The following is a 16,404-nucleotide window of genomic DNA, read 5'->3' as shown; positions in this document are numbered from 1 at the left end:
AAATTTATTACAGTGGAGAGTACAGATTTACAAAGCAAGACTTTAATATGATACTTCTTTGTTGCAGCAGCTACCTGCAAATTTTGGAAGGGCCAAATAGGGGACATTTTGACTTACTGTACTAGTTTAATAGTGTGGACTGCTGTGGCTATGCTGATCAGGGGTCCACACGAAGTTTGGCATCAGTATGATAATTGCCTTAATTGAAAAAAAGTATGCAAACATTGTGCATGGCTGGAGAAAAACACAAAACATGCATTTACAGCTGGCTGGGCATCTATTATTACATCTACAAACAAATATGACATCAGAAGGGTATCCAATGTCTTTCCAAATTTATGAATTATGCAAACTTTTGTTCTGGACCAGAATGTCTTCTTTAGCCTTTCCTCAGGCTGAGGTTTTTGTGCAAATGGTATACAAGTGCCACTTCCTTGGTTTACATGTTTTGCATTGGATTTGAAAAATAATTACATTTAAAAATGCTTTCTTTTGGTGGGGGTGAGCGCACTCTACACAACCACAGGAGCCCTCTGTAGGCCTAGTCTGTGGTGCCCTTTGTGAACAAAAAATGCACTCTGCCCATGTTCAGAAGGGGCTTTTCCTCAGGTCTATTAGAGCCTATTCATTTAAATTGTTCTAAGAGGAGCAAGATGGCACTTTAGGATCCACGTAGGGCAGCCCCCCTCGAGGGGAACTAAACCGTTTATTTTTCAATCCGTCACACTGTTCAACCCCCCAACAAGGTTCTGGGGTTGCACCTTGGCCAGAGTCGCCTCAGCTTAATGGCGCTGCGCCTTTGAGACCTTCGTCGGAGAAATGTGCGGCGTTGGGGGGGGGGGAGAGAGAAAGCTTTCCGTGTCCCCCTCCTCAACTCCGTCCCTCCCGGTGGGGGAAAAGGCTCCCTCTAGTGGCTACTGGGGGGCACTGCGCCCCCATTTCCCCTTCCTTTTCCCCCGCGCCGTCCCCTCAGGTTGAGGTGGTCAAGATGGCGGCCGGGGCGCTACTGCTGCTGCGGCGGGGGAGCGGCGGCCGCCTCCGCCTCAGCGCCTTCCCAGCCCAAGGGGGCCGTTCCCGCCTTTTTTTCCTCAGGTGAGGGGGAAGCTGCCGGGGAGGGAGGGGTGGAAAGTGGCGGGAAGGTCGAGCGACGGGGGGGGGGGGGAGAGGAGAGCCGTTTCTTTCTGGCGCGCGCTCTTTCCTCCCCCCCCCTCGCTCAAGGTCATGGGCTGGTCAGGTGGTTTCTTGCTTCCTCCCCCAACAGCACTTCAGAGTTAATAAATTGTGGGAATGGGGGGGGGGTCTCATCGTCTCTTCTCTTCCCCGCTCATATTATTCAATAAATAGCGTCTTTGACACACACACATATATACTGTGTGTATATACACACACACACACACACACATATATATATTTGCTTTCGTAGATTTTCACGGGTACAGGAATGTAGGTTTTGGTGTCTTCGGGTGTCTTCCCGTGTAAGAGTTGGGGTGTCTAGGCGACGTTTCGACGAGGTCTCACTCGTCATCTTCAGGCTGGTGCTTTCGGCTTCTTGTTACTGGAACAGAGCAGGATCTCAGTGTTTGATTTCCTATAAATACTGTTGAGGGGGTGTGGTGTATAGCCTCCAACGTTCTGGGCAGAGGGGAAGTTCCCAGGTTAGTTTGCCTATTCTTCTTTTGTTCCTTAATTACTTGAGGGATATCTTGAGTGATTTCTTGAGTGATATTCTGAGTACCACTTAGGTGGGTCATTAAGTGTGGATTAGTTGCTAAAGCTTTCGTGTCTTGACCTCTTGAGCTTGTGAAGAGTTTTTCTGAGAAGATGGCTGTACTGCACTTAGTTGTGCTCTGGCTTGGCTTCGTGTATAGGGGCGAGCTGTGGTTTTGTGCCCTGTGCCAGCCAGATCTGTGTAGGGATTGCAGGGGGGTGCAGCATCCGGAGGTGCCACTATGGTTTGGCTACTGGATGGTGTCTGTAATTTATCTGTGGAGAGGGTCTGGGTTTGGGTCTGGTGTGGTTGATTGGTGATGGCGTTCTGTGTGCCTCTGGTTCTGGTGTCGGTTTTTGTGGGGAGGGCTAATTTCCAGATGTCTGGCAGGCGGCACGTGTCGTCACGCTTGTTCATGTTGTGAGGGTGTTTCTCTATCTCGATGGCTTCCATGATTATTCTCTTGTGGTGATGTTCCATGTTAAAGAGCAATTTGGAATCTGCAAAATTAATTTCGTGTCCTGTTTCTTTCATGTGTTGGAAAAGAGAGGAAGTTTTTTCTTCTTTTTTGACGGCATTCTTGTGTTCTGCGATACGTGCATTTATTCGTCTGTTTGTTTGTCCAATGTACGTGGCTGGGCAGACTTTGCAGGGTATTTCATAGACCCCTTGGTTTTCCAACTGGATTTTATCTTTGGGGTTTCTGAGGATATTGGCTATTTTTTGGTTGGTGCAAAAGGGCCATGCCATTGCCACCCCCCAAAAACCAAGACACAGAAGAAAACAATGGCATGGCCCTCCTTCCTTATATCAAGGGCACTACAGATAAAATTAGCAAAATCCTCCATAAACACAATATCAAAACAGCCTTTTGCACCAACCAAAAAATAGCCAATATCCTCAGAAACCCCAAAGATAAAATCCAGTTGGAAAACCAAGGGGTCTATGAAATACCCTGCAAAGTCTGCCCAGCCACGTACATTGGACAAACAAACAGACGAATAAATGCACGTATCGCAGAACACAAGAATGCCGTCAAAAAAGAAGAAAAAACTTCCTCTCTTTTCCAACACATGAAAGAAACAGGACACGAAATTAATTTTGCAGATTCCAAATTGCTCTTTAACATGGAACATCACCACAAGAGAATAATCATGGAAGCCATCGAGATAGAGAAACACCCTCACAACATGAACAAGCGTGACGACACGTCCCGCCTGCCAGACATCTGGAAATTAGCCCTCCCCACAAAAACCGACACCAGAACCAGAGGCACACAGAACGCCATCACCAATCAACCACACCAGACCCAAACCCAGACCCTCTCCACAGATAAATTACAGACACCATCCAGTAGCCAAACCATAGTGGCACCTCCGGATGCTGCACCCCCCTGCAATCCCTACACAGATCTGGCTGGCACAGGGCACAAAACCACAGCTCGCCCCTATACACGAAGCCAAGCCAGAGCACAACTAAGTGCAGTACAGCCATCTTCTCAGAAAAACTCTTCACAAGCTCAAGAGGTCAAGACACGAAAGCTTTAGCAACTAATCCACACTTAATGACCCACCTAAGTGGTACTCAGAATATCACTCAAGAAATCACTCAAGATATCCCTCAAGTAATTAAGGAACAAAAGAAGAATAGGCAAACTAACCTGGGAACTTCCCCTCTGCCCAGAACGTTGGAGGCTATACACCACACCCCCTCAACAGTATTTATAGGAACTCAAACACTGAGATCCTGCTCTGTTCCAGTAACAAGAAGCCGAAAGCACCAGCCTGAAGATGACGAGTGAGACCTCGTCGAAACGTCGCCTAGACACCCCAACTCTTACACGGGAAGACACCCGAAGACACCAAAATATATATATATATATATACACGTACACACACCCTCCATCTCTATACAGGAGGGCGTGTGTACATTGGCTCAGCCCGCCTCACGCAGAAGCCCCCCAGCCATTGGAGGTCGCCTCATGGATATTTCGCCTCCACATCTTTTACGGTGTAAAAGTGTTCTACCTCGGAGCCCCCACCTATTATTATCCCTTGTCCCCACCCCATTGTAGGGGGTCACCCCATTAATCTCTTGGCTAATCCTCTACACACTCCCATCTAAATTATGGGAGATGGACAACCCCCCCACCCCTTTTCATTTATCACATTGTATTATTACTGTTGTTGTAAGCCATCTTGTATGATCGTTGTTATTTATTAAATTTATTAGCTGCTTTTTTGCCATGGCAGCACAAACGGACTTGTAATATTTTAAGCATATGGGGGGAAATAAAAATAAAGACAATTCTGTTTTTTTTAAATGGATTAAAACATCCCATGCAAAAAGGCCTCAGGTAATTAATTAAAAGCCAAAGGTTTGATGAGAAAATAATGTTTTTGCCTGGAGACTAAATATATTGTTATTGTTGGTTATTAGTCTTAAGAAGTTATTTTTGGGACTGAAATAATGCCAATTGAAATTCCTTTGGGTCCTAAATAATAATGATAATGAGCCACCCTGGGTTCTTTCAGGAGGAAGGGTGAGATATGAATGGATTGATTCTTAAATTTTTTTAAGGACCCCAACCAAATTTACTTATGTGGCCTGGGAACTTGCTTCAAGGGGTGGTGGTAAAAATCACTATAATAGATAAAATAAACAAATGCAATTAAAGATTCTAGAAAATGCCTTCTGTGTTCTGGATAAATGTTAACAGGAACATTCCCTATGTTTGTAAACCATGTTGAGGTTGTTGTTATTTTTAACAGTCAAGTTGTATATATAGAAATGTTATTAAATAAATAATTGTGCTGATAATGATCCCTGCTGTTTATTCTAGTGTCCCATTTATCAGGAGGGAAGAACTGTATATTCCTGTGTCAGCTGCCTTCCTATCTTAATTCAAAAGAAATAGTTTTTAATTGGAGGTGGAGAGATATCTGCCACTTCATGAGTTCTTGCAATTGAGTCAGATAGATTTAAATACTCATGTGGTAAATTGTTATAATGATTGCTTACCGATTTTGTTGCTGTTTCAACTGATCTGTAAAGCTATACAGTGGTGCCTCGCAAGACAAAATTAATCCGTTCCGTGAGTCTCTTCGTCTAGCGGTTTTTTGTCTTGCGAAGCAACCCTATTAGCGGCTTAGCCCTATTAGCGGTTTAGCGGCTATTAAAGGCTTAGCGGCTATTAAAGGCTTAGCGGATTAGCGGCTAAAAGGCTATTAGCGGATTAGCGGCTTAGAAAAAAGGGGGGGGAGCGAAAAAAAATCGGAACACTCACAAGACGTTTTCGTCTTGCAAAGCAAGCCCATAGGGAAAATTGTCTTGCGAAGCAGCTCAAAAACGGAAAACCCTTTCGTCTAGCGGGTTTTCCGTCTTGCGAGGCATTCGTCTTGCGGGGCACCACTGTATCATGACATGGTCAAGACAGCAAACTAAACTAAATTGAAAAATGCTTTAGGTTTCTAGAAGCAAATGTTGTTTAGGGTTGAAAAATCAATTATTCTCCAAAATCAACTTTTTCAGTTGCCTAGGATTTTCCCATCCCTTGGGAAGAGTTCTGCTAGTGTGTGAATAAGGATGTGGTTTTGCTTAACACTTTTACTTTCAGCAAACTCTGTAACCATCACATAATCCTCCCTGACTTTCATAGAAGATAAGGATACATGCACTCCAGGACACAAATGGTGGGAAATTAGATACACTGTCTTCCTCAAGATAACAAGTAGTGTAGTTTGGAGGTTTGTGGGTTTGATTTCAGTTTCATCTTTGATTTTCAGTTGTGTCACACAGTACAATTTTGTTACTGCAAATATTTGGGTATTATAAGCATGCTTGAAAGCTTTAACTAATCCTCCTCTCCCCAGTAAATCAGTAGACAAGCAAAAACTCCTGAACAACAGCTGTTGCTGCTCTCTGGTTTCTGCCCCAGACTTAATTAAAATGAAGCTTTTGAGATTACTTTTACTTCCAGTTTATACTGGTATATCATAGCTGTGGAAAAACTCGTAATTTCATTTTCCAGAGAAGTACCAGTAACTATGCTAGCCTGTTACACAAAATAGATCTGTAGTACCTTAATGTCTGACAAACTTTTATTATGGTATAAGCTTTCATGAACTAGAGCTCACTTACATATATCAGCCTGGATAGTTCAGTTGGTTAGAGCATGGTGCTGCTTATACCAAGGTTGCAGGTTTGATCTGCATATGTTCCTACATTGCAGGGGGGTTGGACAACTTTACAATTTTATGATTCTGACATGCATGGGGTGTGGTGGCAGAAGAACTGGACAATGGTGCTCAATATATGGGTAGAAGCAGTCCTTGTACTCAAATAGGTACCGCTGTGGCGGGAAGGTAAACGGCATTTCCATGTGCTCTGGTTTCCGTCATGGTGTTCCATTGCACCAGAAGCGGTTTAGTCATGCTGGCCACATGTCTGTGGACAAACACTGGCTCCCTTGGCCTGAAAGTGAGATGAGCGCCGCAATCCCATAGTTGCCTTTGACTGGACTTAACCGTCCAGGGGTCCTTTACCTTTACCTTTTAGTACTCAAATAATTGGTTGAATGATTCGATTAAAAATATTTTGATTGACTAAAAAGATGCCACCAGATTAACTGGTTGGCAAATTTAAAATTAGCTAATAATACAAGTTCTTGTATAAGCAAATGGCCTTGGCAAGATGAGGCCTCCCTGGTTGTCTATGAAAGAAGCAGGGAGGCAAGCAACAACTATTAAAAAATACTGTCTTTGTTTTCTTTATGACTACTTTATCATATATACATTTTTAATGTTTTGGCTGAAGTCCAATGCATATTAACTTTGGGGTAAGTCCTGCTGAACATGATGGGACTTCATTCTGATTAAACTTTCATAAGATTGGTCTGTTGATCTACTGATGAGTCAGCTCAAACTCCTATGATTAGTAAACTAAGATTAATGTAGTCAGGTTGAATTAAAGGTAGGTGCATCTTGTGTATTCTAGAGATAATGTGAAAAACACCTTCCAGTAGCTGGGAGGCTAATCAGGAATCTGCTCTTTGCTGCACTACTTCTCAGTCCTGATAAAAATGAAACAGGAATGAAGCTTACACAAGTTCTAGAACAATGTTTGTCTTGCACACTTGCAGGGGCCTTGTGTCGTCAAACAGCCGATCCGCAGAAGACAGCTGGTTAAAATCGCTTTTTGTCCGCAAAGTTGATCCCAGAAAAGATGCTCACTCCAACCTCTTAGCCAAACGGGAGACCAGCAGTCTTTATAAAATACAGTGTGAGCTGCTGTTTTTTTATATTTCTCCCTTGTCTGTCTTTCTTTTTTTCTTTCTCTCAGCATTTAATGATGACTTTTCCTGTTTCAGTTCACAATGTCAAACCAGAATGCCTAGAATCCTACAACAAGCTTTGGTAAGTCTGAATGCTATGCTGGAACATTTGGTGGGTTAAAATCTGGAGCCTTGTTAGTTACTAAACTCATACAAACTTAGTATACAGTCACTGGATTCAGTGAGAATTACTTCTGAGTAAACTTGCATAGGATTAGGAAGGGGCAGAGGAATCCTAACTGGGCTGGGGAGGTGGTGAATCTGGCACCATATCCCTTGCCCTGCTTCTATGCCTGTCTTGTTATGGTGGCTTTCATCTTGATGGCAGTACTTAAAAGCTCTCTTTAAGCTCATTGATGGCAACTACCCAGCAGCACACAGGTCATTGCCACCCTGGCAGTTTTTTTGGTGCTGTGGTTAGGAGAAGAGAGAACACAGCGGTGGTGGGTGGGGTCTTCCAAGTCTCAGTAGAGACACTGGCAGTCCCTCACTTCCTTTATATACCATACCTTATGCAAATGAGAGAAAAGTCTGCCTCTTCACCAGGTATATGCTAGACTATTCAAGGGAGACTGAAGAGTTAGCATAAGGTTACCAGATTTTTCTCAATGAATCCGGGGACACTTTTCAACTTCCTATTAAATAGATGGATTTTGTCAGGGGACTGATTTGTAAATCCGGGGACTGTCCCCAGGAAACGGGGACATCTGATAACCTTAAGTTAGCATCTACAACAGAAAAGGGCTAGCTGGTGAGCCAACCAACATTTGTGCATCTCTTGGGTTTGTTGTTAATTTCTGTACCAGAAATTTATGCAATATAAATTTAAGAAGGATATTGACCAGCTGGAACGGGTGCAGAGGAGGGTGACTGATATGATAAAGTGTCTGGAAACCAAGCATTATGAGAAGCATTGTGTATGTTTAGTCTGGAGGTTAGAAGGCTGAGAGGTGAAATGATGGTCATCCTCAAATATCTGAAGGGCTGTCACATGGAAGATGGAGCAAGGTTGTTTTCTGCTGCTGCAGAGGGTAGGGTCTGTACCGATGGATTCGAATGACAAGAAAATGACTAAACACTAGGAAGAACTTCCTGGCAGTAAGAGCTGTTCGCAGTGTTAGAAACTCAGATATTTAAGCTAGGCACAAAATGGCTCATTAAATCAGGATTACAGTATCAAAGCAGAATGCCTAGTTGCCATTTTTGGTCCAGACAGCTCTGATTGTGCAGATAAAATACAATGGATAGAATTCTACAGGATGTGTTGCTAGTGTGTGAAAACAGTCAAGACTGAAAGATCCATAGGCATGCATTTCCAGATGGTCCTTGGTTGCAAATGGCTGATAGCCAGGTGCAAAATGCACTTCATGCCTGGCAGATTTCGAACACTGGCTGTTTGACAATGGAACAGACTACCTTGGAAAGTGGTGGACTCTCCTTCATTGGAGGTTTTTAAACAGGGTGGATGGCAATCTGTCAGGAATTCTTTAGCTGTTATTGCTGTGTTTCAAGGGGTTGGAATAGATGACACTTGGGTAACTCATAACATAGGAAACACATGGGAATGTTATTTATTTGATAAAAACATTTTTATCAGCTAAAAATTGTTCCCAGAGCAGCTTATGAATGTCAGTGATAAGACTGTCCTTGCCCTCAGGCTTAAATCTGAAAGACATGACACAAAAAGAAAAGGAATTGGGAGGAGGAAAAAGCAAATTCAGACTGGAATGGATAGATTTCAAGTAGATGGAAAAGTTGTTGGTGTTCCATTGGAGCCGATCAAGAGGCCCTGCAATCCCATCTGCCTTCTCTTCTTTAGCTTGATGGAATGGCTACTGTACTTATGTTCCTTTTTGCTTCTCCTTTTTTTAAAGTCAAGAGGTGCTGCCAAAGATCCACGAAGGGAAGGAATATCCATGTACACTGGTGGGGACGTGGAACACGTGGTACGGAGAGCAAGATCAGGCTGGTAGGAGATAAGACGTACAACAGAATGCACAACTGCGCTAATGATGTGTGCTTGTGATAGGGGCCCTCTTCCAGCCAGGATGGGAACCTGCAGGATGTGGGGCAAGGTCTGGGGACAGTGGACAACCAACACCAGCAGAGAACCTCTAACGAGCCCAGGAAAATTCCCAGAGAAAATGGACATTTTCTCCATCAAAACTCAGCCTCAACAGAATCCTTATGTCCCCAATGTAACCTTGCCTGAATGTCCTTCAGGCAAGGTTGCAGGGAATGTAAAGGTGCTGCTCTGGCCCAGGCCCAGGCACTGCAGAACCATCAAATGGTATATTCAGCTCCTGTGAATATACACCCTTGCATAGCTGGCAGGCTGGTTCAGACACATTCAGAGTTGCCACTCCCAAGTTTGGATGTGCCACTCCCAAGTCTAGACACTCCCCGTCACAGACGGGTCTTCTTGCAGTTCTTTCAGGGGACTGGCCAATTTCATGGTCCACGCGACCTTCTTGGCAGATGATGCTGGCTCAAATTCTGTATCAGAAAGGCCTGAGTGACTGGGTGACAGTTTGCAGCCTTCCTCTGACTGGTAAAATCTTTGGAAGTGGGCTCGTGGTAGAGCTATGGCTCTTTTATTTTTTATTTTTACAAACTTTATATACTACTTACTCAACAGAAAGCCGCTAGGTGGTTTACAGCCACTCTTTGCTGCCTCCCTCGACCCAAACACACACATTAATTTCAGTGGGGCTTGTGTAGGATATCTTCCCCAGGGCATTGTCCCATTTATCTTTTTTGTTTGGCCTCTGACTTCTGCTGGTGAAGAAAGAAAATTATACTGCAGAGGCTTAAGGAAGGACAGTGACCAGTGAATAAATCCTGGAGAGCCGCAACCAGTCAGTGTAAACAGTACTGAGCTAGATGGATGAATAATCTGACTCAGTATAAGGCATGTTCCTAGGCACTGAGAGAAAGTGAGAGGGCTAACCACTCTCAAGGTGCTGGGAAAAGGGTGCTGTGCCCACCAGAATTGGAAAGAAAGAGCTAGGTTCTAGAAATGACAATGGGATACAATATTTGGCCAGGAAGAAGCTGACGTTTGAGGAGTCTGTTTTGAATCTCCAGTAGGGAAGGGAGACTCTTAAATATGCCACTTTTCATTTCAGTTCATCTGTGGCGGTATGAGGGAGGCTACCCAGCTCTTACAGAGGTCATGAGTAAGCTTCGACATGATAAGGTAAGTCCTAGCATAAAAGATTGGACTTCATCAGCCTGATCCTTAAAAGTCACTTTGCCTCTCAAACTTAACAGTTTATTGCAAAAAAACAAATCAAAAAAACAACAATAACTGCATTGTCAAGGACTCCCAGAGTTTTTGTATCAAACCAGGATACACTCTTTAAGTTTGATGTCCTCCTAGTATTAAGCTCTTAATATCCAGACAGATGAAGCATAAACTAGATAATTTAAAAAATAATTCATGTGATCTTGCCTTGTCATTGTAAGGATTTTTCATTTTATTTTTAGGGGTTTGTGGAGTTTCGCAAAGAGAGGGGAAACATGCTTCTCTCCCGCAAGAATCAGCTGCTGTTGGAGTTCAGTTTTTGGAATGAGCCTGTTCCGAGGACAGGGCCCAATATCTATGAACTGAGGTCTTATCAACTCCGTGTGAGCATCTTTATGTATTCATAGAATAGTCATTCCCTCCCTCCCTCTGTGTGTATCCTTGGGTTCATGAGACCTTTAAGAGCGAGACTGCATTCACTCTTTGTCAGGCTAGCCTTTAAATTTGTTATGAGAATCCTTCTGGTAGACAAGTTGGCAGGTTGATTCCTGCCAGAAATGGATAACAGAGAGCACATTGCAACTCTTTTTCATTGATTTTCCTTTTTTCTCTTGGAAGTTCTGCCTTTTGAACAGAAAAGGTTGCATTTACTAACAGTGCAATCCTATATGTTTTTTACTGAGAAGCAAGCTTATTGTGCATTTATCATATATATTCAGTGTATATATCATATTTCTGACAGAAACGCTCCCTATCAGTGTCAACAGGTGATGGAAATGAAAATTGGGACATTGAAAAAAGTATTTGAGGGAATCCTGGTCTTAAAGTGATTATGTAATTGCCCCATGTCTTTTGGGCTGAGTCGTCTTTTTTGTTACTGATTAGAATTCAGAAACCTTTCTGGAGGCAGGAGAGAAAACCCACATCTACTTCCCAGTTGCAACGGGGGAGGGAATGGAGGGTGTCATTCTCATAGAGTCACCTGCTCTGTATTTCTTTTATCCCCCCAGCCTGGAACAATGATTGAATGGGGCAACTACTGGTAAGTGTCCCTTGCTATGCTGGGCTCCCCTCAATTCCAAATACCATTTTGAGAGATGGACAGAGCTGCCCATTTGTCAATCACTTGGACTTGCCATGTGCGTTGATTACAGATGAAAGTGTGCTCTGGATTCTTTTCTTTCTTCCTTTGCAGTAGCAGTTTGGATTCAAGCCACATCTGCAAAGGAAGATATTTCCTTTGCGGCCCAGCTTGAATTCAAGGTGTTAGCCTGCAGAAGAGGAAATTGTGGCAGAGCAGAAGACAGGGTGGAGTGGGGCAGAGGAGGTGAGGCTGCAGGCCAGATAAAAAGGTACACTAACTAGGCACAGCTCATGGTCCAGAGGCTCACCATCTGATCTGCAGGATATTGCATTTGTTGCATGATATCCACCCAGCACTATGTGTACAAATGTGCATCAAAACAATAGTTGCCCCTTTTTGTCTCCTGTGCGGTGAGCCTGCCTTCCTAGCAATAAAAACATACTTGCCAGTTATTCCAGTGCACTTTCAGTCATCAGACTTGCCTCTTCCTTTTTATTATTATTTTTTAAAGCATCACATGTGCCTTCATACAGTTTAACAATAATTCTGTGCCTTTTTTAAAAAGACGCAGAATCTGGGTGGTTTTTTTTAAGTTTTTCAAATCACTGGGGATGAGGAGTGAGGTGGGTTCATGATGTCACAGCAGCCATCCAGTTGGCACGGTGCGCAGCTGACTTCTTCTGAAAACCTGCAAAGCTCATTTTCCTGGAGCTCGACCCTGGAGAGGGCTGTTGTTGAAATACCATACCCATTCAAAGGACTTTTTCATAGTAGATGGGCAAGTTGATGCACTGGAACTCCAGTTTAGGGTCATGTCCTCCTGTTCAGCGATCTTGCCCGTTGTTTGATTAACTGGGTTTGTTGACACATACAGACAGTGAACACCCAGGAGGCAGAGAACACTCTATGCATGGGAAAATAAAATTTCAGAGTTGCACTCTGGAGAAACAAAACAGTATTCCACCTTTTCAAGAATAAATGGTGGGGTGGGCAGAGGATATGCCTCCCAATGAGCATGACTGATAATATAATCTCTGATAAGTTCTTTTCAGACAGTGGTGGCCATTAGTCAAGTTTTATTTACCATCTAATGGAGAATTCACCAGAAATTTTGACTGATGATAACTAATTGAGTCTGCATCTGCTGAGAGAGAGCAAGTTGCAACAAAGCCTGCTGGAAACATAAAGCATAACAATGTCTGACTCCCCATCTCTGGAAACAGAAGAAGTGGCCATTGTCCACATCTGTCTCTATCCTTAGGTGAAATGCACAGGACCGTTGATAGGTGGAAAACAGTAATAAAGAGAAACTAAACAGTCTTTTATGTTGACAGAGGTGGAAAGTAGTGCCTGATACTTCCACAGCACCTAAAGGGTCTCATTTAAATGCCTGCCTACATCTCATATTTTGTCTTTAAGATTATCACCAAATGCAGACACATGGCATTACCATCATAATTTCTTTCTGTTACTTTGTTTACCATCTAGCCTGATAAAGAGTTTTAGGGAAACTCAAAAGCTTGTGATATTTTTTGTGATATTATTATTGGCCTGAACTTTGAATGTCCTTTTCACATTTTCCCTATGGGCCAACGTGGGCTACCTTTACCCTTGGTGTGAAGTTATAGCAGATGCTGTAATATTAAGAATTCATGCAGGCTTCTAGCCCTCTGAAATATTTCTCTAGCTCTGAATACCAAGGGGGTTATGTTATTATAATGTTATGCAGTGATGGAATTAGTAGATCCTTGCTGCATTCTTTCTAGTACTGTTACATCTGATAGTTACCTTTGTAATTGTCTCAGCTCCAACACTCATGTCTTGTTTGTAATACATATGTATTCTACCTTCCAGGGCTCGTGCCATTGGTTTCCGGCAGGATGACAAAGAAGCTGTTGGTGGCTTTTTCTCACAGATTGGGCAGCTTTACATGGTTCATCACCTTTGGGGTAGGTCATCCTGGACCTGAGAAATCTGGGGAAGGACTGTAGCTCTGTGGCAGAGCACCTGTTTTGTATGCAAAAGGTCTCAGGTTCAGTCCCTAGCAACTCCAGGCAGGGAACATGAAATCCCACTACCTAAAACCCTGGACAATATTATATCCCAGTGTTGAAATATTAAGCATAGGTGGACCACTGATCTAACTCGGATTAAGATAGCTTCCTATCTCCCTTTTAATCTGCTCTCCATTCCAACAGGACAAGTAATTTTGTGAAACTGATATGACCCTTGCCTCCTCATAGCAGTACAGTTTCCAAGGCTCCTTAGAGCAGGGTGGATAGAGCCATGGCAGTAAATAACTGTTTAGGGTTTTAAGGAGGTTTGCCCTCTGGTGCTTTGTTTCTGGTATGTTGCTGTATTTGAGAGAAAGGTGCTGATGGACATCAAGACACTGATATTTCCAAATTATTTTTCCCCCCCCAACACTTCCAGCGTACAAAGATCTCCAGACAAGAGAAGATATCAGGAACGCCGCATGGCACAAGCCTGGTTGGGATGAGCTGGTATACTATACAGGTAACACGGGGGTGGTGATCCTCAGGCTTAAGGACCAAACACAGTCCTCAAAACTCTCCCCAGGCCACACTCCTTCCTAGTCACACACCTCACCAGTCCTACTACCTTGGAGTGTTTTTGCCTGGCTGGAATGTGGTCTTGACACTTGATTGCCTGAATAGAGGGTGAAGAGGGGCATGTATATGTAGAAAATTGCCTTCTTCTTTGGCAATCACTCATAGCTGAGTAAGATTGTCTTCCATAAAAACGGTTTTTAAAATGAGTCCGTAAGTGACTGTGGAGGCCGATTCTGGACCCACACGTCCTTCCACAGTGGGGACATTGGTTTCCGGGCAGGAGTTGATCATGGTGTGGATTTGCCAAGCGTGCCTTCCTCTTAGCACATTTCTCCCTTGCGTCCTGAGTTCGAATGTCTTCAAAGCCCATGACACCTTTGGTAAAGGCTGTTCTCCAACTGTATATGTAGAAAGTTGCCTTCTATACAAAGATTAAACTTATATTCATTGCTGTGCCCACTTTTGGCTTTGGGCCCACACACCATAAGCATATGGCGCTCCAGAAAATTGCCAAGTTGGAAATGGAACCCTTTGCTTGAAAAAGTATCAACACCTTGCTGTAACAGTTTAGTACCTGTGTGGCAGTGGCAGTTACCCAAAAACCTGCTAATGTGGGAGACTTGTCTTTCCTCTCCTAGGTTAAGATGGCCCCATTGAGCTTCCCTTTCTCTGGGGTCCCCCAAATCCTAGAACCGGTCCTGCTTCCTAGTCTAATGCTTTGTTGGCTACAAAATCCCCCCATGTTTCATTTGTAATATCTTGCATTAGCATTTTTTTTTAAAGTGCTAACACAATTTCTTTCTCCTTTCCAGTGCCCCTTATTCAGGAAATGGAATCCAGAATTATGATACCATTGCAGATTTCTCCCCTTCAGTAAAGCCACTGATTGATCGGTGCAGATTTACATTGACAACCATTTGTCTTTTAGTTAATTTGATATGTGTGTATGACAATGGAAACTCTGACTTCTAAAAGTACTGTATGCTGGGGCTTTATGAATGTGACCTCATTTCTTCAGATCCTGCAGGAGCACTTGGGATTGTGTTGGGGAGAGGCTTGGGAGTCATCATAAGTCTTACTGTTCAACCATCTAGTCTGGCTCTCTGTGAAACAGCCTTTTTCAAACACAGCCATGCATTCAGAGAGCTGGCAGGCCCTGTTGGAAACGCACAAGCTTCAGTGGTAGTTGCACGAGCTTTAAACCCTTGAACGATGCAGTATTTAATTATGGGGAGATTTGTCACATGCACTCCTATCCATTCTTTCATAATCATTATGGCATGTCAAGCTTACAAGGCCTTCCTCTGGTGCCACAAACAGTTGCTAGAGAAAGCAGCCCTTTGTTTTGGCCTAGCCAAACTTAGCAATCAGCTAAGCCAGTATTTGCAAACTTGCAGCTGTTTTGGACTACAGATCCCATCAGCCCCAGTAAACACATGCTGGCTGAGGCTGATGGCAGTTGTAGTCCAGAACAGCTGGGAGGGCATCTGGTTGGTGAAGGGTTATAAATGGCGTTGGGATGAGCTCTAAAGAAGAGTTAGTGTCATTAACATTTGTTAAGCACTCCAGGATTATGCAGTGAAACAGAATGTGAGGATTTTATTATTGTTAGTTAATAAGCATTCATGATTTCCTCCATTTGTGTGGTTTAACTAACATAACTGCAGAAAGTAATTCTGAAAAGATGCATCAAGATGAGGCACATTAAATCACTTAGGACTGGCACAAATCACTTCATTTCCCATGCCCAATTCTCTATTTTTTATTAAACTTTAAAATAGAGGGATTTGTGTGTGTGTGTGTGTGTGTCTGTAACATTGTGAACATCCTGTATGTTGAAGCAATTATTCTGTTAGTTAACAAATCAGTGCAATACACTGTATGTCCGATTACCTAAGAAACATCCACTTTATACATTTCAGTGAGTTTTCTGGCAGAATGTGTCAATAAAATCCTATTGATTTTCGCATGTTTTGGGGAGTTTTTGGACTTGTTTCAATAATGATGAATTGTGAGTTTCTGCTGAGATGGCCTGCATGGCCACAAAGTCTACTGGGATTTTAAGGCTGCAGTCCTGTTTACCTTTACCTGGAAGAAAGTCCCATTTAAGCAGATGAGCGTGCAGCAATTATGAAAAAGGTGAATTCTGTTGCTAGGAATTCATTAGCCAAGAGATAGAAAAATAAGACAGTATCATGATGTCATACAAATCTGTGATGAGACCACAGTTTAAATACTGTGTACAGTTCTGGTTACCTCACCTCAAAAATAATACTCTAAGAGACAACTTGAAAAATCCATGGGGGATAAGGCTACCAATGGTTACTAGCCATTATGGCTGTGTTCTATCTCCAATGTATCACTAATAGGAAGAGTGCTGCCATTTCACTCAGATTGTGTTTGCAGGCTTCCCTTTCCCTGCTTATGAATCTGAATTTTCCTTGATTTCCTTGTTTTATC

At 43.1% G+C, this 16,404-nt stretch overlaps 1 protein-coding gene across 1 annotated transcript; it reads left to right on the top strand.

Annotated features, from left to right (window-relative positions):
* Positions 1-779: 779 nt before the first annotated feature.
* NIPSNAP2 (nipsnap homolog 2) lies at positions 780-15,913 on the top strand. The gene is made up of 10 exons (XM_083479428.1): positions 780-1,092; positions 6,849-6,988; positions 7,077-7,122; positions 8,915-9,009; positions 10,169-10,239; positions 10,530-10,670; positions 11,298-11,329; positions 13,226-13,320; positions 13,805-13,888; positions 14,757-15,913. The coding sequence occupies exons 1-10, from the start codon at positions 989-991 to the stop codon at positions 14,819-14,821; spliced, it is 873 nt and encodes a 290-aa protein (XP_083335554.1). The 5' UTR covers positions 780-988; the 3' UTR covers positions 14,822-15,913.
* The last annotated feature ends 491 nt before the right edge of the window (positions 15,914-16,404 follow it).

This window comes from Podarcis liolepis, assembly GCF_965112155.1.
Source record: "Podarcis liolepis genome assembly, chromosome: 16".
NCBI lineage: Eukaryota > Metazoa > Chordata > Lepidosauria > Squamata > Lacertidae > Podarcis > Podarcis liolepis.
Note: the sequence above shows the minus strand (reverse complement) of the source record. Positions and strands in the feature narration are given on the sequence as shown.